This window comes from Seriola aureovittata, chromosome 11 (assembly GCF_021018895.1).
Source record: "Seriola aureovittata isolate HTS-2021-v1 ecotype China chromosome 11, ASM2101889v1, whole genome shotgun sequence".
Classification (NCBI taxonomy): Eukaryota; Metazoa; Chordata; class Actinopteri; order Carangiformes; family Carangidae; genus Seriola; species Seriola aureovittata.
This window is the reverse complement of record NC_079374.1, coordinates 17,318,458-17,344,252: the sequence shown is the minus strand read 5'-3', so window position 1 is coordinate 17,344,252 and position 25,795 is coordinate 17,318,458. Positions and strand designations below refer to the sequence as shown.

At 38.8% G+C, this 25,795-nt stretch overlaps 1 protein-coding gene across 2 annotated transcripts in view; it reads right to left on the bottom strand.

Moving 5' to 3' along the window:
- The window catches only part of LOC130177451 (receptor tyrosine-protein kinase erbB-4-like), a 316,805-nt gene that overhangs the window by 7,871 nt on the left and 283,139 nt on the right, over nt 1-25,795 (bottom strand). For both annotated transcript variants that reach the window (XM_056389216.1, XM_056389217.1), the window contains exons 21-27: nt 13,351-13,506; nt 11,509-11,584; nt 9,665-9,811; nt 6,281-6,378; nt 5,623-5,793; nt 1,696-1,945; nt 60-185 (exon numbers count right to left, since the gene is read on the bottom strand). In XM_056389216.1, coding sequence (XP_056245191.1) covers nt 60-185; nt 1,696-1,945; nt 5,623-5,793; nt 6,281-6,378; nt 9,665-9,811; nt 11,509-11,584; nt 13,351-13,506 — 1,024 coding nt within the window. The remainder of the gene's footprint in view (nt 1-59; nt 186-1,695; nt 1,946-5,622; nt 5,794-6,280; nt 6,379-9,664; nt 9,812-11,508; nt 11,585-13,350; nt 13,507-25,795) is intronic.

Genomic DNA, 25,795 nt, shown 5'->3' with positions numbered 1-25,795 from the left:
GTTACCCTCCAGCCAAACATCCATTAACTTGAACAATAGTTCTCAAAACTGTCAGTAACCTGAATTGTTCTTGTCTCTCATGGCAGTCATGTAGCCATCCTGGTCCTTGTCTCCCTTTGGTCCTCGTTCTGCTAAAAGACCTGTTGGATCGGCACTGTAACGCTGTCCACTGTCCTCCCCTCCACCTTGAGAAGAAAAAAGAAACAAAGGAAGCACAACAGAAACTTGAAATATGTTACTTTACAAACCTTGTCTCCATGAATAAGAGGATCCTGGACACATATTTGTCGAATCTAGTAAATATATGTTTTCCTTTCCAATGCAAGTCATGTTCATCAATAAACAAGCACCTTGCATTTTCAGTGCAATCCATTTTTGTTTACCATAACTGTTTTGTGTTGTGACTACACTATGGGGCAGGGCTTTAGCTAATAGCTCAATATCTCAAGAACTTTGTATTTTTCTGGGGATTTGACAACAGATAGCTCAATACCAGTGCCTCAATAGAGCCATCAGTGATATGGCATACTCGTACCCTTTCGTTTTACTTCTTACTGTGTACCACCCCTCTCAAACAAATGCATAGCAGGTAGATACACATATATTCATAATGCTTATTTAAGGCTTCATTCTCCTTCTGGCCAAACAAATCTGGAAAGTAGGCATAAAAGTACTGCTCAGTGGTCAAAAGAACTAGAAGCTGCCACTGCTGCTTCTTCTGCCCTGCTGCCTGAGAGCTGTAATATGTGATTTGGTATTGCCAGACACCTGCTAGATATGAGCTCCGCCTGTTGTTTTCATCTCTCAAATCCTCTACTAGACTGGTGAGTGATCCACCTTCACCGTACAATACCAATGAGGAAACAGCAGATAAGGTCTGTCAAAGAAGCCAGTGAGCTCACTTTAATGTGGATTTCACTGATTTGTTATTGCACAAATTATAGTTCATGTGTTAAGGTAATAGTTCATGTTTTTTTTATGCTAATACCAACTGTTTCCATGCAGTATTTGAATTTTTGCATGGAAAAGTAAAAGAGGGTAAATAAGGAGGAAAAAGCATAAAGGTCATATATACATTATTAAATGTATAATACAATTAACTAAAACTATTACATAACATTTATTAACAGAAAAAACGAAATCAACGACTGATTTGTCTAATTAACAATATGTTTGTTTAAATGTCTATCCATCCATAGAATATGTGTTACAATTACCTGGTAATGCAAAAGAATTCACTTTAAAAGTCCTGCAGAAGACATTATATTGACTGTGTGACTGATTCATGTCCATATTTTGGTAGCTTTTATTAAAGTGCCAGTGAGACTACACTTTTGGACGATCATATCTGCTGAACCATTCAGCGTTACCTTCAGCAGGAACTCCTGTATCACATTGTCATATTTTCAGTCAAGTGCCTGGTTGTGTGAACTTTGCAGATACAAAGAGGAATATAAAATGGTTTATCAGAATATTGCTTTACTCATAGCAATGACAATTTTTACAATACTGTGTTGATGTAAACACAGTTGATAACAGATGCAGATGCCTGTGGCCCTTGCAATATCCATCAGTCTCGCACTATCTTCAGCTCTCTTGTTGGTTTGGTTTAGGACACATATATACACTCACACTTAGTGAGGAGATAACTATTCCTCCAAGTTTCCACAACTTACAGATAACACTCTGCTTTACCTTGTCCTGCAGTGAGAGCTGAGCCAACCCCAAGGGTGTTTGACCGTGGCGAGGCCTGCTTCCTCAGGGTGCCGTTGCAGCGAGGGTCTTCTTGGTTGCCACGCCCAAATCCACCACCAATTTGCCCCCCTGAGGACAGGTCCTGTGGAGGGAGGCAGCTCCCAGACACAGGTGGAACAGAGACCACTCTGGGGAGGGTGGCCAGCATGTCCTCCATGCTGAAGCTGGGGTCCTGGTAGCCAAACTGGTTCTAGGTAGAGGAGGAGGAGGGAGAGAGTTGCAGACATGGAAGACTGAATTACAAGAGTGTCAATTTGCCAAGGAAAAGCAATCCCATGAGACAAATGCAAGTGGGGAGAATTATAGTTTTTTCTGTGCCTCCAGGAGTGAAGTTCAGCTAAATTCAGCTTATTCTCCAAGTGACAAGATGATTGTGTGCTGTCCAGACGTTGGTCTACAAACTAGTTTGAGTTACTAGTGAAGCACAAAAGTACACAAAACAAACAATATGCAAACAAAGAAATAAATAAAATTCAAATTATTAATAGAAATGTAATAAAAGTACCCTACAAAATTATTATGAATCATAAAATGTGGAATTCCAAGTTCTTTGTACCATTGTTCATCTGTAATATTTCAATATGACAGGCAGGGGAGACAAACAGCAGTGCCAAACAATGATATGGCAGCATGACTGCCAAGGACAATTTAATTAAAAGGTTTTTAATTAAAAGGCTCCATGCAGCAAAGTCTTAAAGTAGCCATATCAGCCCTGCCCTGCTGTGTGCATTTGTGTCTATGCTCATAACAAAAAAGAGCTTTCTAGAACCTCAGTGGGAGCTTCATTCTGATTTATCTTTGTTCCCGCATTTTTCCAGCAAGTGCTTTGTTTTCTGTTTCACTTCCATCACTTACTTTCCATAACATGATGTCAGAGAAGTCTGTAATCTTATTAGAGGCAGAAAATCTTATTTTCCTGTTGGACTTATTTTTCCTTAAACACACTATGAAAGAACAGCAAAAGGGACTGAAGTTCCTGGATTTCTGGTCTGTGAATTACGTTGCAGGTTCAAATCCCTCTTCAGATCAGCACTTTTATTTAACACGTTCCCCGGTTATTCATCATCATCAGGCCTGTACCAAGACTCAGAACCAAATAGCCTTTTCTTAGAAATTAGAGATGGGGTAGGGACCGATAGTAGAAACACTGACTACTATTAATTTGTGGTGTTTATTTTGACAGTAAACTTGTCATGATATAATAGGTGTCAGCACAAAATGAGCAGCAAATATCAGCTTTCAAACCAAAGTGTGACTACTGGCAAGTCCTGGTCAAACCCTACTTATATGCCACTTGAAGCATCAGTATATTTTTTTCACTGTCACTATTGAATTTTTCCATACTTTCTCATTCAGCAGTCTACACTCTAAGCCTGGAGGTATTAGTCAAAGCTCGAGAGCTCACATTGTCTTCTCATTCCCCTGTAACTACATCTACTAAATCACCCTCTCTCAGTCCTCATTTACACCTCCTCCTCCTTCCTCCCCTCTTGTCTCTGTATTGTAACAGAAAATACCATCACTAACCTGAGCACAACAGGAAAACAAAACTACTACAAATCATAGATGAAGCATAGATGAAGACCATCATGGACTTAATTCATCCACTGTGGAGACAATGTAAACTGTGGTGAAGTAAAACATCACACTGGAGCATTTAGGAGAGTCAAGTAAAGTGCCCCCATTAAAATGTTCCCCTGTGAGAGCACAAGGTGCTTGAGGCCATGCCCAATGTTTTGGTCACCATTAAACTGAATTGTTTTCACGGTCAAATAGAATTCTGAACTCTCAAACTCTCATTGTTAGGCACCAGGATGCATATTAATAATGACAGTTCCTGAGGTTGTGATAACAATGTGTGAATTTGGAAAAAGCCCTTTTAGCTACGCTTTACAACTCAAGAGAAGATTGTATTTGTATGTAAATATTATACTTTGTTTGCTGCAATAATTGAGTTTATTACAGTAATTTACATTATCTATGTGGATGAATGTAACTGTATGAAATTAATCAAATTAATTCAGCATCCACCCTAATAAGAAAGGACAAAAATGGTAGAGTATAACTTTACAAATATTATGCAAATAAATAATCTTACAGCCTTCTGAAATGAACCAAACTGAACTGGAACAGAAGTCATTTCTCTCATTGGCATTCAGCAGGCATTTTTATTCTGACACAAACACAGGGGGATATTGGAATACAAAATGGCTGAGTTGCCTGGCTGTGTGACTGGTTTTGTGATAGATTTAAGTCCAAAGAAAGACGATGAACATTTGAACAGTTGAAGAACAGAGGGAGTCTGGCTGCAAATCCCAATTTTGAAGAAGGCAATTACCGTAGTTTCACAATGGAGAAAGACCAAGGAAAACAGACAGAGAAAGAGAGAGCAGGATGAGAGATGAGAGTGAAACTGAGAAGCTGTGTGGGTTCAGTTTCAAGATCTCAGTTTTTTGTGCTTGAACAGGACAGTCCTGCAGCACATGCTGAGAAAACTCATCCCCCATATCTCTTTATAAACCATCTAAATGATTTGAATGACTACTTTGACTTTAAACTGTCTCCTTTCCCATCATGGGTCTGTGCCAGTCACCCTGCTGCTACACTCAGAAAGAAATGGTAATAAGAAATGGTAATCAAGGGTGCATGTTAAATGAAAAGATATGCAACTAAATCTCTAATTTATTCTGCAAAGACAAAAACAATAACATACCAAGTTGAATATTAAACAATGCAAGGGCTTCATTTTGTATAAGTGTGCATACGTCTGTGCCACATTTATGCACTACAGGAAAAACCTGTCTATGCATCGACTCAGCTGGTGAAACATGTTTCATTATAATTATCAAAAATTGTTTCAAAAATCTTTTTTTTCTAGCATCTTTAATATTTTTCTGGATGTTGGAGGTGTGGTGAGAGAGTGAATGTCCTGAATGTCTGAATGTATAAAATGTTACTTTAACTGGACAGAACAGGATTTGAATGAAATACTTTACCACTTGGGTCTTGAGACTTGGGTCTCCTGCACTCAGACTTGATGCAATGGATGCTTTTATTTAGAAAATATTCTAACAGGACCTTTTGAGATTCAAACAATTTAATATATCACTTGTGTCGGAAAACTATGCCAAAGATGTACATGAATTAAGAAACTTGCTATCACTTTAAAAATGCAGAAGCAAACAATACACTTGGGATGATTTTTCTTTTGACTGCTTGGAAAGTAGCTTTGATAGTATCTGTGATTAGAGACATTAAAATCTTCCTCAATCAGGAGCTGAACATCTAGTTCAAATATACAAGATAAGTCAAAGATATAGCTGTGGTTGGCTCAATGACAAACTGAAACTTACAGAAGTCGAGTTTGAGGCCGGTACCGTCAGTAGCACTTTGAAATGACCCATTAACACCGTACTTTACCACCATGTTGGGTATGAGATTCCACTTTTAAATACAGTACGAATACTAATAAGATCATATGTATGGCAACACAGCTCAGTCAGCTGGCTAAATGGATCTCAGATCTTAGTAAGGAACATAAAAAAAAAAAAAATCTTTGTAAAGTTCCACGTGGGGATGAGAAGAGCCAGTCATTTAAGGACTCACATCACCACTGCCATCTGTTTCTGTAACAATAGCTAACAGAAAAAGCCAAACTAATTAGATGTCTCATTGAAAAGAATTAAAAAGCCATTAGTTCAAACAACCCACTGCTACTGGAACTGAGGAATGTGCAGTTTATTTTATTGTTTATCACATTTTGTGTCCAGTCAATATCACAATTAAAATGCAACGAGTGTTTAGCTTAAAAACCCAATTTGTCAACCTGCGCTTTTAAGGTGTGGGGAGAATGCTAAAACAAAATACCTTGTTGGAGTCCATGCGTGGGCGGGGGGTGTATGCCAGTGGTGGAATGTTGAAGGAGTGGGGCACCAGGTACTCCTCAGCGTCCATCAGATCCTCCAGCTCCTCCTCATCCAGGAGGCTCTGGAAGAACTTGCTGTCATTGGGACTGGGCAGCTTCATGCGATCGTCACCCTGAGAAAAGTTGTGTGTTGATGTGTATGTGTGTGTGTGTGTGTGTGTGTGTTGGTTGGTCAGGGGTTATTAGTATTAGTATTTCGGTCACATTCAAAGCCTTTACATCTTAACTGGCCTAATATCTTTCCACGATTTCTATTTTTATTAAAAAGCTTAAACCAAAGATTTGTGTTATTATTTTGACATCTGCTAATGATGAAAGCTTAGCTGTATTTGCTGACTAATTTAAGCCCCGCAAGCACAATCATTTTAAGGTATGACACACAAGCAATAAGCAAAGTAAAATGTATTTGTAATGAATATTAATGTTATATACTAATGCCCTACTCTCTGTATGAATTGGAAAAGAAAACAGAAAATGACAAAACACAATATATACAATACAGTATATACATAATTCTGTTTTTTTGCCAATTGGATAAAAAAAATCATCTCAAAATCATGTAATCCAGAACTTGTAAGGGCGTCATCAAGATTTACTTACCTGGATGACTAGGTATCTCTGGGGATCACGTGCCATTCGAGTGAACTCTGCAGCCAGCTCCTTGAACTTGGGTCGACTGTCTGCATCAATCATCCAGCCTGAAAAATGTGTTTCTGTTAGTGTGAGGTTCCAAATACATGGATATTGATATTTAAACTGTGGATACTGGATATTTTTGTCAATAGCCCTTGACTTTAAATCTGACATGATTAATTAATGAAATATTAATGTTTTCGGCAGTAAACAAAGCCTCATCTACACCCATCAAGATCAATTAATTTCCTGACACTCTGTGCACCTGTGGATGGGTGGAAACGTGCAGTATACAGTGTACGTTTTAATGGTGATCAGCTTTTTGTTATTGTTATTCTTCACACTTCGAGGGTCCTGCCTGTTCAGATTATGTCAAATATGTATGCCATGCTCATTTTTCTACTATTTGCATAAAATCATTCATAATAATTTGACTTTTATATAAATCCTTTGATCCCTAAATAACATACATTTTTCATTTTAAGCATGCACATGTGGCTGCTGCAGTATGAATGACTGTCATTTAATATGAAGGATCCTGAGTAACAGTGAGAGCTCTAGAGGAGCCTACCGCTACAGAAGGCTACTAATCCCACCCGGCCCACCCACTTATTTCCACCTGTGCTAAAGTAATGTTGCAAGCATGTGAATACACAGTTAAGGTAAAACATACGTATGTAGCCCAACAGCTATCACATTAATAAAGAATGAGAAACTGACCTCTAAAAACTTGTCAGTGCATCTTGTCATTAAACTTAAGATAAAAAGATAAAAAATACATTTCCCATTTCCGAATGTCTTGAAAGATTTTCCATTTAAACCATTTTCCATGTTATTAAATATTCCTATTTGTTCCATAATGAACAATTACAGATTTTTTAGTGACGTTCTCTGTCTTGTAATCACTTTTTCCAGTCTAAAGATAAATACTGTTTCATCATTAGAATGGCCATATGGAGTAATGTGCTCGTCTGCCAATTTCTCTGTGAACACATCCTTATAATGCCAAAGCAATCATGTGATCTGGCCCTGAGTAGAGCCTGTCTAGGTATCCAGGGAAAAGAGACATAGAGATGGAAAGAGAGAGTTGTGGATTTACACACAAGTACACACATGCAGATACATCAGATTTCATATGGAAAAATGACCATCTTTTATCTTGGTGCTTAGCTTCTTATCAATAAATCCTGGGGTAGTAAAGTGAACTGAACATGAGGAAGTGCATTTTCACCACATGCAGTGGTGCTTTGTGTATATGAGCTTCGTATGTGTAGTGGCGCAAAAGAAAGGCAGATAACAGGCAGGTGACTATGACCTCTCCCTGCTGTGTGTGTGTGTTTGCTTGCCAGGTTGGCGCAGGTTCAGGGTGTCAGTAAGCGCCAAGGAGACAGTGAGGGCCAGAGGCTACAGCTTGGAGAGTAGAGGACAAGGCCGGAGTGGCACTGGCACCAGGTCTTTGTCCCGGCAGCAGTGTCCAGAGGTTACAAAACACCGCCTGTGACCACGGAGCCTGACAGCAGTCACCGACCCGTAAGGCCCTGGTGTTGGTGGTGTGGGTCACGGCCAGGGAAATTAGTTTCTTAATTCATCTTCTACCATAAGTCCTCCTAAACTTTCACACTATTTCTCACCATTTTAGAATAGTAATATTTCGGCTTTAAAAACATCTTTGACACCACCTAGACCCTCTTTTACCAAGCATTTTGATAATCAATGAATAAAAGCATAATTATGTTTGCTTCAACTTAAAACCAGTTGGCCTTCTCATCACCCATAAAATCCATTCGCTTTTCTACTGCATGCTGTCTACAGGGCTGGGCACAAAAACTGGAAACCATGTACAATGCACAGCGGCAAGAAAAAGTATGTGAACCCTTTGGAATGACCTGGTTTTCTGCATGGGTAAGTCACAAGTGTTGACAAACACAATGAGCTTAAGCCATGAACAAACAAACAATTACAATCGTTTGTGTCTTTGTTGAGCACACCCATTAATAAACATTCACAGCGATGATGGAAACAGTAAGTGAACCCGCAAAAAAACACTTCCAGGAACTGCTGATCGGACCTGCACAATGTTCAGGAGGAAACCTCGACCATTCTTCCTACAGGGCTGCTTCGGCTTAGCCATATTCTGTAGATGCCTGGTGTGAGTGACTTCAGCATCTCTATTGGGTTAAAGTCTGAGCTCTGACTGGGCCATTCGAACAGGTGGATTTTCTTTGTTTTTCTGTGGGTCATTGCCCTGCTGAATCACCCAACTTCTACTAAGCTTTATCTGGTAGACAGCCACCCTGACATTATCCTCTAAGATACCTTGATAAACTTGGGAATTCAATTTCCCCTTCATGGTGTTGAGCTGTCTGGACCCAGAGGCAACAAAGCCCTGAATCACGATGCTCCCTCCACTGTAATTAACTGTTGGGAGGATGTTTTCATGTTGGTATGCAGCCCCTTTTTTTTTTTACACCATACATGGTGCTGCATGTTCTTCCCAAACAATTCAACCTTAGTTTCACCAGTCCACAAAATATTTTCCCAGTGTTGTGGAGTATCAATGCGCTCTTTGGCAAACTTCAGGTGTGCAGTGAGGTTTTTCTTTTTAGAGAGTAGTAGGTCGTCCTGCCTTGGACACCATGCTCTATGATGTGTGTACGGCAGGCTAATGAACAGAGATGTTAACCAGCTTAAATGATTCCTTTATGCCTTTAGCTTTTACTGTGGGGTTCTTTGTTATTGTGCCTTTGGAGTCATCTTAGCTGAGCACCCACTTCTTGATCTTGATCGAAAGTCTTCTGAGATCTCATTGTTGTGATGAATACATCACATCAACAGATGCTTGTTGTGAATATTAAACTAAAATAGTTTGAGTGTTTTTATGAATCAAAGTAACTCTAATCCACAACTCTAATTTGGTTTTATTAATTGGATTCCAGGTTTGATAACACCTGACTACAGTTAGCTTTTGTTAATGTCACTCACTCATAGGGGCTCATACACTTTTTCCAATGTACACTGTGAACGTTTGAATGATATTTTCAACATGGATGAGAACAACACAACATTTTGTAAGTCATTAGTTTACATAGATTGTGTTTGTTCGTTATTGTAGCTTGGATGCAGATCTGATCATATTTTAAGACAAATTTAGACATAAATGCAGGTGTTCACTTACTTTTTCTTGCCACTATAAAGGCTCTGCAGTAAATATAGTTTTCTAGCTTATAATGTGAAATATTTGTTGAGAATATCAGAAAGATGCAGACTTAACAATGACGCAGTGCAATCAATTATATTGTATTGAAAGGAGTTCCAGTTATTTTGTCCACCCCAAGGCAAAGCTCTACCTACATTTGACCATGACCATGTAGACATCGATGGTGCAGATGGGCGGCTGTGGAAGACGCTCTCCTTTCTCTAGCAGATCTGGGATATCTCTGGTGGAAATTCCGTCATATGGCTTCCCTCCAAAGGTCATCAGCTCCCAGATGGTTACCCCTAAAGAGAGAAAGAGGGGTGTAAGAAGAGAAAGAAAATGACAAACAGAGGAGATGACAACAATATCAGAGAACAAAAGATGATGCATCAGTAAAGCGGAGCACAGAGAAAAGAACAAGTAGAGAAAAGAAAAGTAGAATTAAGATGAGAGAAATCAGTGTAAAAAGAGCAAAGAAGGGTAGAGAGTAGAGAAGATTAAAGGGTTCAGAGGGGAGGATTATACAACCAGAGTAGAGAGGAGACGAGTGAAGAGATGGAAAGAGAAAGGAGTAGAATAGTTGACAGGAGAAAATAGGAGATCAAGCAAAAAGAAGAAATGTGAGAAAAGGAAAAAAAAATAGAGAAAAAAAGACGAAAAGCAAATGTTGTGAGAGACCAGAGGAGATCAGAGGGGATAAGGTGATGAGACAGAACACAACAGAGGACAGAAGATGAGTGAAGGAGAGGAACTAATCACAGTCTTGAAAGTCATCAGTCTGAACTTTCAGCACTGTTCAGCCTTAATCAAGTTAGTGTTAATGAGCTAATGAGTGGCAGGCAGAGCAAATGCACACAATAAGATGGAAGAATAATAGCCCCCGGTCATAGAGGACCACGGGGGACATGGATGCACTAAACCACACTGATACTTTTAATCAAACACACATTATTCTCTTTGATATGACCCATCTTGCAATTTTTCTTTCTAAATGACTTTAAGAGTTATTGGTAGACTTGAACAGGAAATTGTTATTTGATATATAGCAATAAAAATCTCATAAGACTGAGGGATAATAGGGGTGAGCCTTTAGATTTAAATCTTGCTGACATGCTGATAGCTGCAAAGACTGATTTTAATATTACAGGAGTTAAAGAAGTAGATCACCAAATTTGCATTTTACAGTGGCTGTGATTGCTACATGTTTATGCAGTTTAAGAAGTAAGGGAAATCACCAGTCCTCTCTTATTTGTCAGCACGGTTACAGCTGCCTTAGATCTAGAAATTTCCTCCCCACGTATGTTTACTGTACACACAATGCACAGCATATGCCTTCACAGTTGAGTCACTTATTTTTGAAGCACATTTATAAACAAGTGTTTAGCAAGGTGCTTTACAGGTAAAATTAAAATGCACGTATAAATAGGTATATAATTGTAACAGACAAAATGAAAGCATCCCTAAATAAGGAGACTCAAATACGGTTGTAAGAACATGGGTCTTTAGTTGGGTTTTAATAGTGGAGATATATGAGGAAGACCTGACAGTCAGGGGTGAACTGTCTGGGAGCAGCAATGGAAAATGCCTGGACTTGGACTGAGGGTGAGAGTATGAGGAAGGAGGACTGAAGACTAAGCCGGTGCCACTCCATGTAGTGCTTCAAAATTAGTGCAATTTCAACTTGTATATATGAACTTTGTTGCTGAAGGTATGACGACTGAAACGTTATTAAAGTCAGTAAAAGTGATGTACAGTGTATGCGATTCTTTGTTGTCATTCAGTATTTGACATCTTTTTAAACAAATCTCTCTGCACAGAACGTGCTCTTAGGGCATGCACCTAAAGGTTTTGACATAGGTTTCTGCTAAATTAATGTAACGTAATGTCAGTTCAAATGGAAAAATTATTGAAACAATATATTTGGTCTGTCTGTTAAATATATATATAATGGTTTTATCCACTTGACCTGACTTCCTTAATAGGAAATTTTAATGCTTACCGTAACTCCAAACGTCACTCTGATGAGTAAACTTCCTGTAATGGATGCACTCCAAGGCCATCCACTTGATGGGCATCTGCCAGAAAGAAGCAGAATAGCAGAACAGTATGCGCCACATCCATCATTAAAAAACATTAAAAAGGGTTTACAATAATCTCTTTCTTTTATGTTTCTGTAAATAAAAACTGATGAGGGAACTGAGGACACACGTTCTGGGTTCAGACTAATCATTTGTTGGTGAGGTGTTGGCATACAGTGCACTGTTTTGGCAGGACTGACTGTGTAAACCATGTTAGGGAGAAAACAAGGTTTGATTGAAAGAGAAAGTATTGGAATAAGCTTGGGCAAATGGCAGGGTGGTCTGGGAGGAAGCTTAACACAGTGATTAGATTTGAAAGCCAGTTCTATTGATTACAGTGATGGAGATAAAGGGGAGGGGGGATATTGAAGAGTAGAGTGTGTGTGTCGTTCATTTGTTATGGGGTTTTCTCAAGAAGAGAGGGTTTGAAAACAAAAGAGGGTTTGAAACAAAAGAGGAAAAGCATGAACAAAAATTAGAAGACGCCAGAAGCCTGTGTACGAAGAGCCCCTGAGAAAGTATTTGCTTACTATGTTTATAGGGTTATGAGATCTCCATTCCCCAAAAGTGAATAAAACGGTTCAATAGAGCAGAATAGTATCTCACTAACTCCACTAAAACTGTCCTTTGTAATGAGCTAAGTTCCTCCCTCAGGATATAAAACCCTAATTAATGCTAATATCTATTGTTTGTTATTGTTGTCTATTACAACATGTCAGTGGTATGGTCCAAAACAGTAATTCAACAATATTGTATCTCAGTGAGCCCCCAAACTCATCAACAGCAGACAAGAAAAAAAGAGAAGGTCACTGAATGCAGGCTTAAATGATCATATAGTGCATATTAGTACAGTACGGTATAACAGCCATTATAACCAACACAACCACCAACAGTACTGATTTATTAATGCCACTGTTTTAATAATACTACTTAATTCCTTCAAAAAGTAAAGAAAGAATAATGAATTAAAATTCCCATTCAACACTTTATATATAGTTTAAATGAAATATATGCTTTATATAATAGTATTTTAAATGTCTAATAAAAATGTAAATCAAATCAATACCACTCTCACTCTCTCAAGACTGGATATTGAAGGGTAGAGTGTGTCTGTCTTTCACTCTGCTGTGGGTGGGGTTATGGGTTTTTTCTTGAGAAGAGGGGGTTTGAAAACAAAATACGAAAGAGGAAAAGCATGACCAAATATTAGAAGAGAAGCCTGTGAACAGACAGCCCTGAGAAAGACTGGAAGCAGCTAACCTGGCTCTGTCTGAAGGTGAAAAAAGCTGACAGCCAGCACCTGTAAGGCTCACTAATTAACAGCTCATTTTCCAATCAGTCTGCGTTGCCCTGGGCAAATTTGTGTCTACTTGGGTCTTTCCATTAACTTTGTATGCATTAATACGATCTCTAAAATCTACTTTGTGTCTATAAAAAACACAAGTCACTGTGCCCAGCCAAGAAATGGTTAGATACAGGGAAGTGATGCTAGCAGTAGCTTCACATTACCATAAAGATATGTGAGTCGTACTGATCCTCTCTTCTAACATCTGGGGCAGAAAGTGGAAAATTTATGTCCCAAAATCTCAAACTATTCCTTTAAGTGTTTTTTTGTGAATGTATGAATATTGAAATTTGCCACGCAAAACATTTATACTTTCCAGCGGCTCATTTTACCACCATAGTTTTTTTCTTCTTCTTCTTTTTTTTTTTTTTTTTTGTGTATTTGTGTGATTGTCTGATAGTGTAAATTACTCATTTACCTTTCCTCCATCAGCATTGTATTCCTTCTCATTAACGTCCAGCAAGCGAGCCAGGCCAAAGTCAGTGATCTTGATGTGGTTGGGAGATTTGACCAGAACATTTCGGGCTGCCAGATCCCTGTGGACCAACCTACGCTCCTCCAGATACATCATCCCCTGCAACACAGATCACTTCCTATTGAGATCATTTATATACAATACACATATCTGTAGACCTGAGTGTGCAAGCATACGCAGTAACCTGCACATACACGCACATGCAAGTCTGACTCCTGTTCAACATCACCATCTGTCTTTATCATCATCACCATCATCACCACTATCATCACTACCACCACCAAGACCTCCATTAGAATTTCTATAATTATTCGTGTCATCATCATTACCACCACATTGTTATTTTTATGGTTACAATTCCCATCAATCAACAACTAGACTGTGGAAAAGCCCTCGTTATTGCTAAATGCTTGGTGATGCAATAACAGCTGCATCCATAAGCATTAACCCAGAGGCAGGTTTTCAATTAAAAACAGGACCCATAGAAGAGGAGAATGTTGGAGCAACACATTTCATGCAATGCATTGACTGAACAATTAAAAAACCCCCCCTCTGCTCCTTCTCCCTGTCCCTACTTTCATTAATGATGATTATCTGTCTTGAAAAAAGGAAAAGACATTTCCCTCTGACATTTTTAGATATCCAGACAAGATTTCCGTATAATTAATCTACAATATTCTGAGCACATTCTTCAGTAGAAGGTATAGATCCCCCCTTAAAAACCAGATTGTGCATCAAACATAGACTGCAACTGAGACACTGAACACACACGCTCACACTTGAATATGACTGATATACTTGTTTGTCAATAAGGGGCTGCTATTCATCTTTTCTTGTGAAGGCAAATGTTCAAATAAAATTTGTACATTTACTGAAAAGTATATTCTACCAGCAGCATGAATCTAAATCTATCAGCCTGCAAAAACACAATTTCCACCCCTATCACATGCAAACACAGACACACACATACTTACAGATACAATAAAGCAAGATTATCAATGATCAATCACAATTTGCATCACCACAAAAGTAGATAGAAAAGTTCAGTGTGACACAAAATGCCAATAATGTCTTAAAGCTACAAAAGATCTCTGTGTGGTTGTGCAAAAGCTTTTCGGTTGCTGCATCTTGTCTTACACATTTAGAATCTACACTGCCCATTGTGTATCGCTGGAAGAGTGGACCTGAGGAGAAAGAAAGATGGGGGGGGGGAAACTATTTCAAATTGGACAAGCAATAACAGAAGCCACTTTGTTCGAAGTGGCGAGAGGACAGAAAAACGAGGCCTCATTTGAAACCATAACAAATTGGATTTAGGTGGAATCGGCTGGACTAAAAGGAGGAGTGGATGGAGGAGGAGAGCGGAGGAGGAGAGAGGATATGTGGGGTTGAGTAGCAGCATTCTAAGAAGTGAGATTACATTGGTAAGGCTATAATCACACAGCCTCATTTGGCTCCCTCTCAGAACATGTGGTTTCAGCACACACCTGCACATTTATACACACACCTGCACGTAGCTGCAGACATGTAACTCACATGGAGATACACCTGTATGTGTATATGTATATGTGTGTGCGTGTGTGTTTGTGTGTGGGAACTGGAAACAGAGCTGATGGCAGATCTAAGAAAAGACCCTTCATGTCAAACTGGTACAGAATATAAAAGACAAGGAAAGACAAAGTACAGACAGAAAACTGTTTTCATTTGACTTTATCATGTGACCTAAATGAAATCAAGCGACTCACACAAACACACACACACACACACACACACACACACACACACACACACACACACACACACACACAGATTTATTCAGACTTATTCATATTATGTGGTGAACTATGAGGACCAGAGTTCTCCTGTAAAAAACAAACCCATAGGTCGTCTGTGCAAGCAGCTTAATATTTCTCATAATTACATTTTATTGTTAGGTGAGGTATTTATGGCTATAGAACACATCAGAACAACAATGAATGGATGAATGCATGGGTCCCCAAAACACAGGACTTTCACTCAGTAAACTGCTATTAGTTCCCCATGTGTTTTATCCACGACTGTCCCACAATCTTAACTGTGTGGTTATTATTGTAACCATGACAATGACACTCCTCTAACCTTAATGGCGTACTTATTTTAACCCAAACCATCATGCTTCCCTAAAGCTAACAAAACTTGTTTTTGTGCCCGAACCTGGCCAAACCATGACCACTCCATAGGCGTGTTTATTATGTGTTGTAACCGACTGTTCGGTACCCTGCTGTGGTAGCGCTATTTCAGGGGATGCTCCTGTGGGTCGTATCAGCGGGTAGGGACAAGCAACCTATATGGTTGTTCAGGTTGGAGGACTTGTTGGGAGTGGCCTTGATCTACATCATGGCAGGAGACTCTGAATAAGTTAGAGCCGACTGACCTGATAATCAAACTACATTGCCAATCCGTTTCACTTCATTATTCAGTCGGACCTCATGTTTGAGAAGCCTGTCTTACTGGAGGGATGTTACAATATGCCACAAGCTGCCAACAAAAAGGTGCTGTCAGAGATGTGCTTGTTTTGATTGTGCTGTGTGTCTGCATGTCTATTTATTAGTTTAGCACTAACTACACTGTTGCATATACAGCAATGATGACGGTGAATCATTTCAGGGAGAGGCAGCGTCAGACCTCATGAAGCTCTAAAGAGAAACTACTATCTGTGATTGATGGGATCGGAAAACCTGATGAAGTGCAGAGCACGCTCTCGATGACAGCCTACAGTAGGAGGTTCAAGTAGCCAGTAATTGACAGTTTATTCAACTGCTGCTCATGTTTGCTTGTAGGACTCTTATCGCTGGCTTGAGCCTCAACAATCACGTGAGCCAAAAATTTACTCAGCTGCTAACCATTGTTGCCAATGTAGCAATATTTTACTTGATTTATGAACTCCTGTAACTAATAAATAATATGGAACTTTTTCCAGCTATCACACAACAATGAGAAATGTGTTGCTGGCTAAAAAAAAAAAAAAAAAAAACATCCAAAGATAAATGCAGAGTATAACAGGGAATGCACAAAAGATTATGTATAATGGGTAGAAAATATATTCATATTAATGCACGGGTACAGGTAAAGGTAAAGAACTTAATGTGGGTGGGCAGCAGGTGAAATAAAACATGAGAATAAAAAAATAAAACGGAAAACAGAAATGAAATAAAGGTGCAGCTGTTTTAACGATATAAACCATTTTATCAAGCCTAATTAGCTGCCATGATGTATATACATATATATGACACAACCTTTCACCCCTCAATTCATCATCAGTCCAGAATTGAGAATGCAGCTGACTGATAGTAACAAGGAGTCACTTTGGACAGATAATAACCACAGCATAGGTTATCTTTGTGTCACTGTATGGGGGCTGACTGAGCAAGTACTTAGCACATCTGAAAGGGACAGCACATTACGCAAAATGTCAGATAACCTCGGACCAGTCATCACGCAAGCCCCATTTCAATACAATCTGGCCTCTGGCATGACTTTTTACTTACATGTCTAATCGAAGGATGTGTGATCCCATCATTAGCCATACACATGCCGAATGCAGTAAATATTCATATGTAAAATACATGACATGAAAAGCAGCCAATACCTATTCTACTTTGGGAAAAAAAAAATATATAGCTGATACCAGTGTTGCGGGAACTATCAATTACAATGATGTTAGATGTGCTGCACTGTGACCTGATGTTCAAAGCCAAGGGAGAATACATGTTATGAAAAGTGGATCACGTCGTACACAAAGAGGATTCTGACTAGCATTAAAACACAGTGATAATGTGTGCTTTTCGTTTCTCTCTCAGTTTTTCCCTCTCTCATGTGTTTTGTCTGGCTCTTTGAAGAATGCACTGCTCAGAGAGATATACACAGAGGGTAGAATTGAACAGGATAAAGGTTGGGATTTGAGGTATCCCACGCTGGCCCTTGCCTACGGCTCCCGAATAATCACGTCTATGTGTCATGCTATAGACTGCCAGGTTTCTGACAGATTCTTATTTGTACATAAATCGCACCCGGTAATCTCCTCAATTTTCGAGACAATTAAGCAATGGAGGGAGAATGGATGGCTTGGCAACCCATGAATTTTAATTTGCCAGCACAATGAGATTGAGTGGGGGAGGTGATGGAAGTGTGCAGTGTGGGAAGTGGCTGCAGACGTGCGTGAGGAACAAACTTTTTTTTTTCTTTTTCTACTCGGTGGCTCTCATTTACTGCCCTCCCATGTGGACACGATGGGAACAACTCACTGCCAGAGGTTTGTAATTGCAGCAAACCTGGATGCGACAGCCAGGGAGATGCCAGTTGTGGAAGCTGTATTTCAGGTAAGCCTGCTACCAGAGAAAATCCACAGGCTTCACACAGACTCTGTTATGATCACACCTCCAGACGAGAGCTGCCTTCCAATCAGTGGGTATCAGGCCTGTGCCCTAAACCCTGCACATGGAGATTTTACATGGGAGAGCTAGCCAAGGAAAAAAAACAAAAAACAAAACAAAAAACAAGTCAATGTTAGAAAGGGCTTTGAATCATGTCGAATTTCCGGAAAATACAATTGCAACTACTACTACTACTAGTAAATACAAGGTTGTCCACTTTGTGACAGCCCTACATTTTCACAATCAAATAAAAAGGGTCATACTTCTTATTACGTTTTTGCATACTAGAAGAGACCAAGTGTATTTTTATACAGAATCGAATACTGTGATATTCCACTAGCTAGTGCATTTTTGAAGTTCTGTGTCTAATTATGAAAAACAGGCATCCATGTAAGCTTCAACAACTCTGCCATCTCTTCTGTCCGTCATTCAGATTTTTTTTGTCACTGAGATGGGTGCAGAAATTGCTAATTTCTGCTTCAAGACTGATTGTATGCTTTTTAAAAGTAAAGAATACAATAAGAGTTATTGTTTAGTGCAAATAGTGTAAAAGAAAATTTCATTTACAGAAGAAGAAGGGAAGGAGAATGGGACATAAGCAGTGCCACAGGTCTGTATGCAGGCTGCTCAACTGCCCTCTCACCAGTCAGGAGAATTACTGCTCACAGAGAAAGTATTCTGACCTCCCGTCATGGTTATTTATGCTTATTTCACAGAGTCATGCGAACAAAACCCGAGTGGACAGGATCGTTCTCAGATTTGTTTTGTGAAGACAAATTTGGCGGCGAATGGCAAAGGGCTTGAGATTAAATCAATAGGAGGAGAGCGAGGAGAGGTGGTGCCCATTTTTCACTGACTGGCACTTCCCACTGTTGTTTATTCCGGATAAGATAGACACACACACGCACAGTCACACACAGAGGAAGCTGTCAGCACACATGGAGGTGGTGTACACACACACACACACACACACCAAAATCTATAATCAAGTGATTCATCCTGATGCATTGTTATTCGTGAGGAAACACTTCTAATGAGATTGAACATCCTACAGAGGCTCTATAAATCTCTTGTGTGTTCTCTTTCTTCAGTGACAGTATGTATTTGTGTGTTTGGTGAGCCAACTCCTGTGCTGGGGTAGGAGTGACGTCTCTTCCTCTGGATTTATGCCCATAGTGTAACGAAGTGAAGAGGAATTCATTCTTGGATATCATGGTCTGCCACCATGATTTGTCAGGGTGGCATATAATTACCATATTTAATCAAAAAAAAAAAAAAATCAACATTTTCAAAAGTATCATTTTGGTCAGGTATGGCGAAGTGTTATGTATGTAATTAATTTAACTATGACAGGACATTTGATTTTACACATATCAGGCCATGAGATTATTTCCTATATTTACACTATTTCTTATCTTCCTGACTTTGTTGTTTTCTCATCCTTTCATTTATCCATCAGTGGTACCTCTACACGTTACTCAATGTGAAGCTTCCTTCTCTCATGCAAAAGAAAATAAAAGAATACTTTCACATTTGAATCAATAGTTTTAGCTTTACTTAAGACAGCTAGGCTGGCTCTGTTGTATCACATTTGTTTAATCTGTATAGATGTGTGCTTGGACGCAGGAACTCCTTTTTCTGCTGTTTTGTGTATGGATTAAACAAACCATGCAACATGTTTTTTTTGTGAACTTCCCGTCTTCGTGCCTGGTATCAATCTTTTCATCTAAAAAAGGCATTATATATTTCCTAAGCTATTCCTTGGAACAGCTTTGTATGCCTGACTCTTCAGCTGGTTCGCTACAGAGGTGGTGTATGTTATTCAAGAGGGTGCCCATTAGACCAAACTTTCCAAATCGTATCTCTCTCACACATAAGCTTCAGTTGTCAGTATGGACATTGGATTATTATTGGATTTTTTGCCTTAAATAATAAAACTTAATTATAGTAACTTGTTAGATTTTACAAGGTGCTTTGGTAAAGATTGGTCCCTGTTAAGTACTAAGCAGTGGCCCCCTCCCTCCTACACCAACAATAAACCCCGGTCTCTAAGCAAAATGTAATACTAAACTAAGAAGTTATATGACCAAAAGCCGTACCAAATCACAGTCATCTACTTTGATTAGCTTTTTCCTTCTGCGTTATCAGTTGTGAGATACTGCACATCTTCCGAGTGTAGCAACCCAGGCCCTGTAAAGATGTAATTAATAAAATCCCCCTCATTCCTGTGAATGAGAGTCATTTTATTCTGAACACCAAACACTCAGCAGCAAGAAAACATGACTCGTCTGTGCTGCTTTTCTCTTTTGTTTACAGCCTCATTGGCTCATTTTAACTGGGCTGCTGGTATTTCTGGAGGGCACAGGATGTTTGAGTGTTATCATATTGTGAATAATGGTGCAGTTTTAATGGAGGTTCGTGACACCATTGCGGCATCTGTTTGACGTAGTATATGTTTAATGTATGGTTTGGATATAAAAAGACCCCAGTGGGCACGGGAGAAGGTGAATCACTGTTTAAGGAATGAGGTGAAACGAATCACACCAACGTGGAGCAAAAACTGGGGGAAAGGAGGGGAATGATAACACAATAATGATGAAAGCAGTAGGCTTTCATTTCATTTTGAGCTCCCATGTCATAATGAATTTAGAAAATGACATTAGGGAGCAGCTTGAATATGAACAATTTGTCTGTTCTCAGACTGGGTTAGCAGTGTGTGAGGGGGAACCTTGGTCAAATACATTTATTCTCTCTGATGAATGCTTGGTGCAGATTCCACTATCATACCTACAGCATAGAGGAGGGCTTGTAGCTCTTATATGAACACACAAATACTCTCATGAGTGTAACTGTACTGGTACTATATGCAATCAGTTTTAATTAATAATCAGATGGCAAAAGACTGATTACAGAAGAAGATAAACGAAAACGGCTCCCAATTTCAGGTGAGTTTGTATAAGCAGAGAAAAATGATTAATTAAAACCTTTAAACTACAGGAAACCTAAGCGCTTCTTGTCAGAAGAGTCTTTGGAGAAAACATACATACATATGCAAACATGTCAAAAAATGAATCAATCCTTGAGAGAGAGGAAGAAATTTTGTCCAATTCCCACAATAGTTCTGGAAAAAATGGGAGAATCCTTTCCTGCATAAAATAATCCAAATCAGAGCCAATGTTTTGCACCCAGGTGACATACAATCAACCCTCTTTGGCACCAACTAATATCAATTGCAATTAAATTAATGCCTGAGAAAGTGTCTTTCCTTTGAGAAGTCATCTTCTCAGGTCTCACTATCTGGCTTAACCCTAACAATCTCCATCAATTGTAATCTCAGCAAAACATTTTTATGCTTTTGAATTACTTGAAATTAAATTAAATTAAATTAAATTACCTTAAATTAGCAACTAATAACGTGTAGAAAAATAAAAAGTATTCAACAGCCAATACTAGTAATTGGATGAATTGTGTCAATTATTCTGTTCCCTACAAATTAAATTTAGTTTAACGTAATTGTATTAGCTCTAAAGTTTGAAAGGTTTAACCAGCTAATATCAGCTCCAATACAAAAATATAGATCAAACATGGTGACCTTGATCACAACATTTTTTCAACACATGCTCTCTCCAGTTTGTCTTACTGAGCTCTCTAAGGACTAAGCTTTCTGAATCACTCTGTATCCTTAGTTTTACACAGTAAGTCGAGTTTTTTCAGTCAGGTTCACAAAAAAAATAATGTCTGAAGGTTAGCTTTTTGGTTTGCAGAGTTGAAAAAGACTATTTGAGGACGTTGGGGCTGACGACATTCAATACAAAGTGTATAAATGGGATTATTACAGTGAATTCTCAGATACAAGCAGCTCAATCACAGTAGTACTGGAAATAGACTTATTATCATACACTTGTAAACAGAGCCAAATTTAAACTTTTTAAATCAAAATAAAAGACAGTCAACTGACAACATAATGGAATAATCCTGTGTTGTTTTTTTTTTTTGTTTTTTACTACAAAATTACTTGTAACTTGTGTGGCTCCAAAATAAAACTGTAAGGGTCCATTATCACAAACAGAAAACATAGAAATGTTACTTTTCATTAATCAAAATGTGCTGTGAGAAGCACACAGAGCGTACAAATCTATTCCTCTGTGGGAGGCAGAGATGATGTTTGCAAGCATGGAGACTTGAGACAAGATTCCTTGGTTAAAACAAAACACTATTACATGCTACTGAATCAATCGCTCGTATTTATCATCATATCAAAGTTCAGTTTCTGTTGCCAACATTACTGAGCGTAATGGTCAGAGATCGCAGATGACAGTGGGCACAGATAGAAGAATCAGTTAACAAAGTTGATATTTCTTTTTATAGAAATATCAACTGACTTGAGATGATTTAAGAGATTGTGTTTTACTTCATGACAATGGTATTTTATGTGGGAGTGGAGGACGTGACTCTGAGGGGGAAGTGGAGGGAGCTGTCAAGCAGTCATCACTCTAAATGGGATTCAGCCTCTTCGCTGTAACTGTCACCGTGGCAGCTGAGCAGGGAATGACCTCACTTGGCCGTGGCTGTTGATTTTTTAAGTTAACAACCCTGCTGTCAGAGAATTCATATCTACTGCTTCCAAATAATCAAGTCAGAATTTAATCCATGTTAAGCTCATGAATGTGATCAGATGGTTCAGAATCTGAGAGGAATTTGGTGTTTGCTTCCAGGCAGGATTTTAAATAAATGTCTTTTTACACTATGGAAAGATGAGAAGAAGAAAATAAGTCAGCATAACATTACTTGTGTAAGATAAAGGATGGTCAATAAAACATGAAAAGATTTAAGAGACTGAGGGAGTAATTACAACAATTGAAAATAATCCCCATGACCTCTCTTTTGACTTCTAAAAAGTATTTTATCTGTATTAACAGTTACTTTACAAGTAAAATACATTAAGCAGTGTAAGCACATCTTTTATGGAGTAAAGCATTTTAACTATGAGGAGAAATGTTATCCTCTCCTGTACAAATGAACACTTTTAAAACTTTGTTTTGAATAAGCAGAAAACATTTTCACATAAATGGTAGTTTGAATTAAGTGAAATGAGAAAAACAAACAAAAGAAATTCTGAGATGATAAACGAGAGGAAAGCATCCAGCACCTTTTGCTTGAGAGAAAGCTAAGAGTTGAGCTAATATTTTTGAAGCTTTTCATCCAGCTGGCTCTTATGAATGAATGTATGAAGGGTATCCTTTGACCTCACCGCCCACAGAAGGAGACAGAGAGAAATTCTCAGCCAGTGAGATAAATAAAGAACAGTGGGACTGCAATGAGAATAAAGCAGATTTATTTAAAGCTGCTTTAGGTGAGAATTTTAAATAAAATGTAGCTTTCTTTTTTGCCCAAATCACAATTGTTGGCTTTAACACAAAGGAATGTCCTGCATCTGAGGAATTAAAAATAATTATAACTCATAGGGATGCCACTTATGATCACTTGTACAAGGAAGTGATGGCTGGAAATTGTGAGGGAGTTTGTACATATGAATACATTAACAGAAGAGAAAGTTAGTGAGCACTTCTCCAGATGTTTGATATCATGAGACATATGTTTGGCCTGCTGTTTAAACTACATTTGTGCCTGCCTTGTCCCCTTGGTTAAACTCAAGACCATGTTAAACTTTAAGCGGGGGCTGATAGTAAGCAACGCCAGCAAACTATGAGCTTTATGTATATGCAGATACAAAATGTTTCAGCTGAATTCTTGAGCTTCATCTAAAAGTAAGCAACAACACACAACTCAAAAGCTTAACAAAATTAAAGATAACCAAAAAGAATTGATCAACTGTGACATGATATGATCACTTCTTCATCATTGTTGCACTGAGAGAACAGCATCACCTGCATAAGAAATATGCAGTTATTTATATCAACTTGTGCGAGACTCCATATCCTGGTATCTTTTTCATTTTCTTACTTTTACTGTCTCTTTTTTTGACCTAAGGCATTCTATAGAAGTGTGCAGTTGTGCTTTTGTGTAGATAGTATTTTGTAGGGAAGGGAAGAGGCCTAGAGGTTGCCAGAGAGATGACAGCATATCAGCAACATCTACGGTCTGATGGGGTCTTGGGGGTTTACGTGAGGTTGGGAGAAGGGTAGGATGTGTAGAGCAAAGGACATATAGGAAAAAAAAGAGCAGATGTACATGTGGTGAGGGCAAAAAAATATGAACACTCAGCAGAAATGCATCCATCTTTCCCCATGTTAATTGAATCATCTCATACTGATAGGTCAGAATAGAAGGCTAAACAATGGTGTGGAAAGGGCTTGCTTCAGCAACTCACTCTTCATTTGTCTGTCTTTGTCTCTGCAGGGGCATCAGTTCACTCAGCCGTAAAAAAAAAAAAAGTCCAATTTAAAATCCTCAAGCATAATTTTAACTTTCATATCACAAAGTGATGCAGGATTTAGAGCAGCTGATTCAATGTTCATACAGGGCAACAGCTGGAGGAGAAGTGTACCATCCAGCAGCCATTTATGGAACAGTAAAACCTGCTCAGTGTCAATGATAAGTTAATATGTAATAATATTGGCTATCACATGGGTATAATATACCTACATTTAAATTCTGCAATTTTAGCTCAAACTTTCAAACCCGGTTCATTGGTCACTGTGATAAATCAGGATATATCATTTACAAACCATCTGCTTGAGGCTAACACTTGGCTTGAGTTTTTTCACTGTTGTGATTTTAATTTTAGATAATGCTTGATTTTTGCTCCCTATTATAATGATAACAATACTACACAGCTTGGACTCCAGAGCAATAAGATCTGATGGGTTAACTCGGTGAATTATATCATATCCTGTATTTTTCTGCTACACTGTTTTTGTGTATTTTCTTCTCCTGCTCTTACACATATTTCAGTATTGCAATATTTCTGTAGAATGGCTTTTTGTTCTCCAGCTATTCCATCTGTCTGTTCGCCTGTCTTTCTCTGTCTCATGGAAACATGACTCTGCTTTTGAACACATTGCATAGTGTTGCACACTATGACCCATACAGAACCTGGCTATGAGACTGCAGGGACGACCAATACCTGCAGCAAAAACACACACAGGCTGAATGCCTGTTAACAGTACAAACACATCAAATTATTGTTGCTATTAAAGAGAGAGAGAAATAAGCCACAAACAAAGAAAGGTGTCACTTTGTGAGTGTGTGTGCCCCAGATTGCACAATCCAGTCTTGCTTCCTGTCAGTTTCCCACTACCACAGAGTCACTAATGCCATCTTGCCAGTATGCTGGTCTGCCAGGTCCCCACAGGCACCTTTGGGATCAGGTGGCAGATTCATAACATACGCCAACAACATGACCTTGTCCTGGAAGGGCCCACTCTAGCCCAGTGATGGGGGCAACAGGGGCCAATGGGTGAGTGGGAGTGAAGGAAGAATGAGACACCAGATGGAAATGTTAATGTACTTGGCATGGTGTAACCTGCTACTATCCCTCTCCGTCTCTCTCTGCCAATGAGTACACACAGCAGCAAATGCCATTCTTAAAGCACCATTAAGAAGTAGATGACTGGTCAGCTTCTATCAGCAGCCAAAGAATTGCAGCCACATGATTGGGTTTCTGGCACACACCCACTTAATTTGTGTCCTCTTCTGTTACGGTAGCCTGTAATTTGCACAAACAGCAACTCACAACAAGAGGGAGCTAAGCTTGCTAATTAAAGCAGAGATCCAACAAAATATCCTCAAAAGTGCTTGTACATAACAAAACAACAACAAAATAACTAAAAACAAAATACTGTAATAATGATTACATGTGATGCATTTGAGTACATAGTTATGTGGTCCATTTTTGAAAGACTGACTGCAAAGCCCCTTAAAACGTATATTTATTTTGTTGTAGGTTAGACATAAAGCCATTTGGCAATTTATAAGGAACACCTAGCTAAAAACTGTTTTAGAGAGGTGTTGAT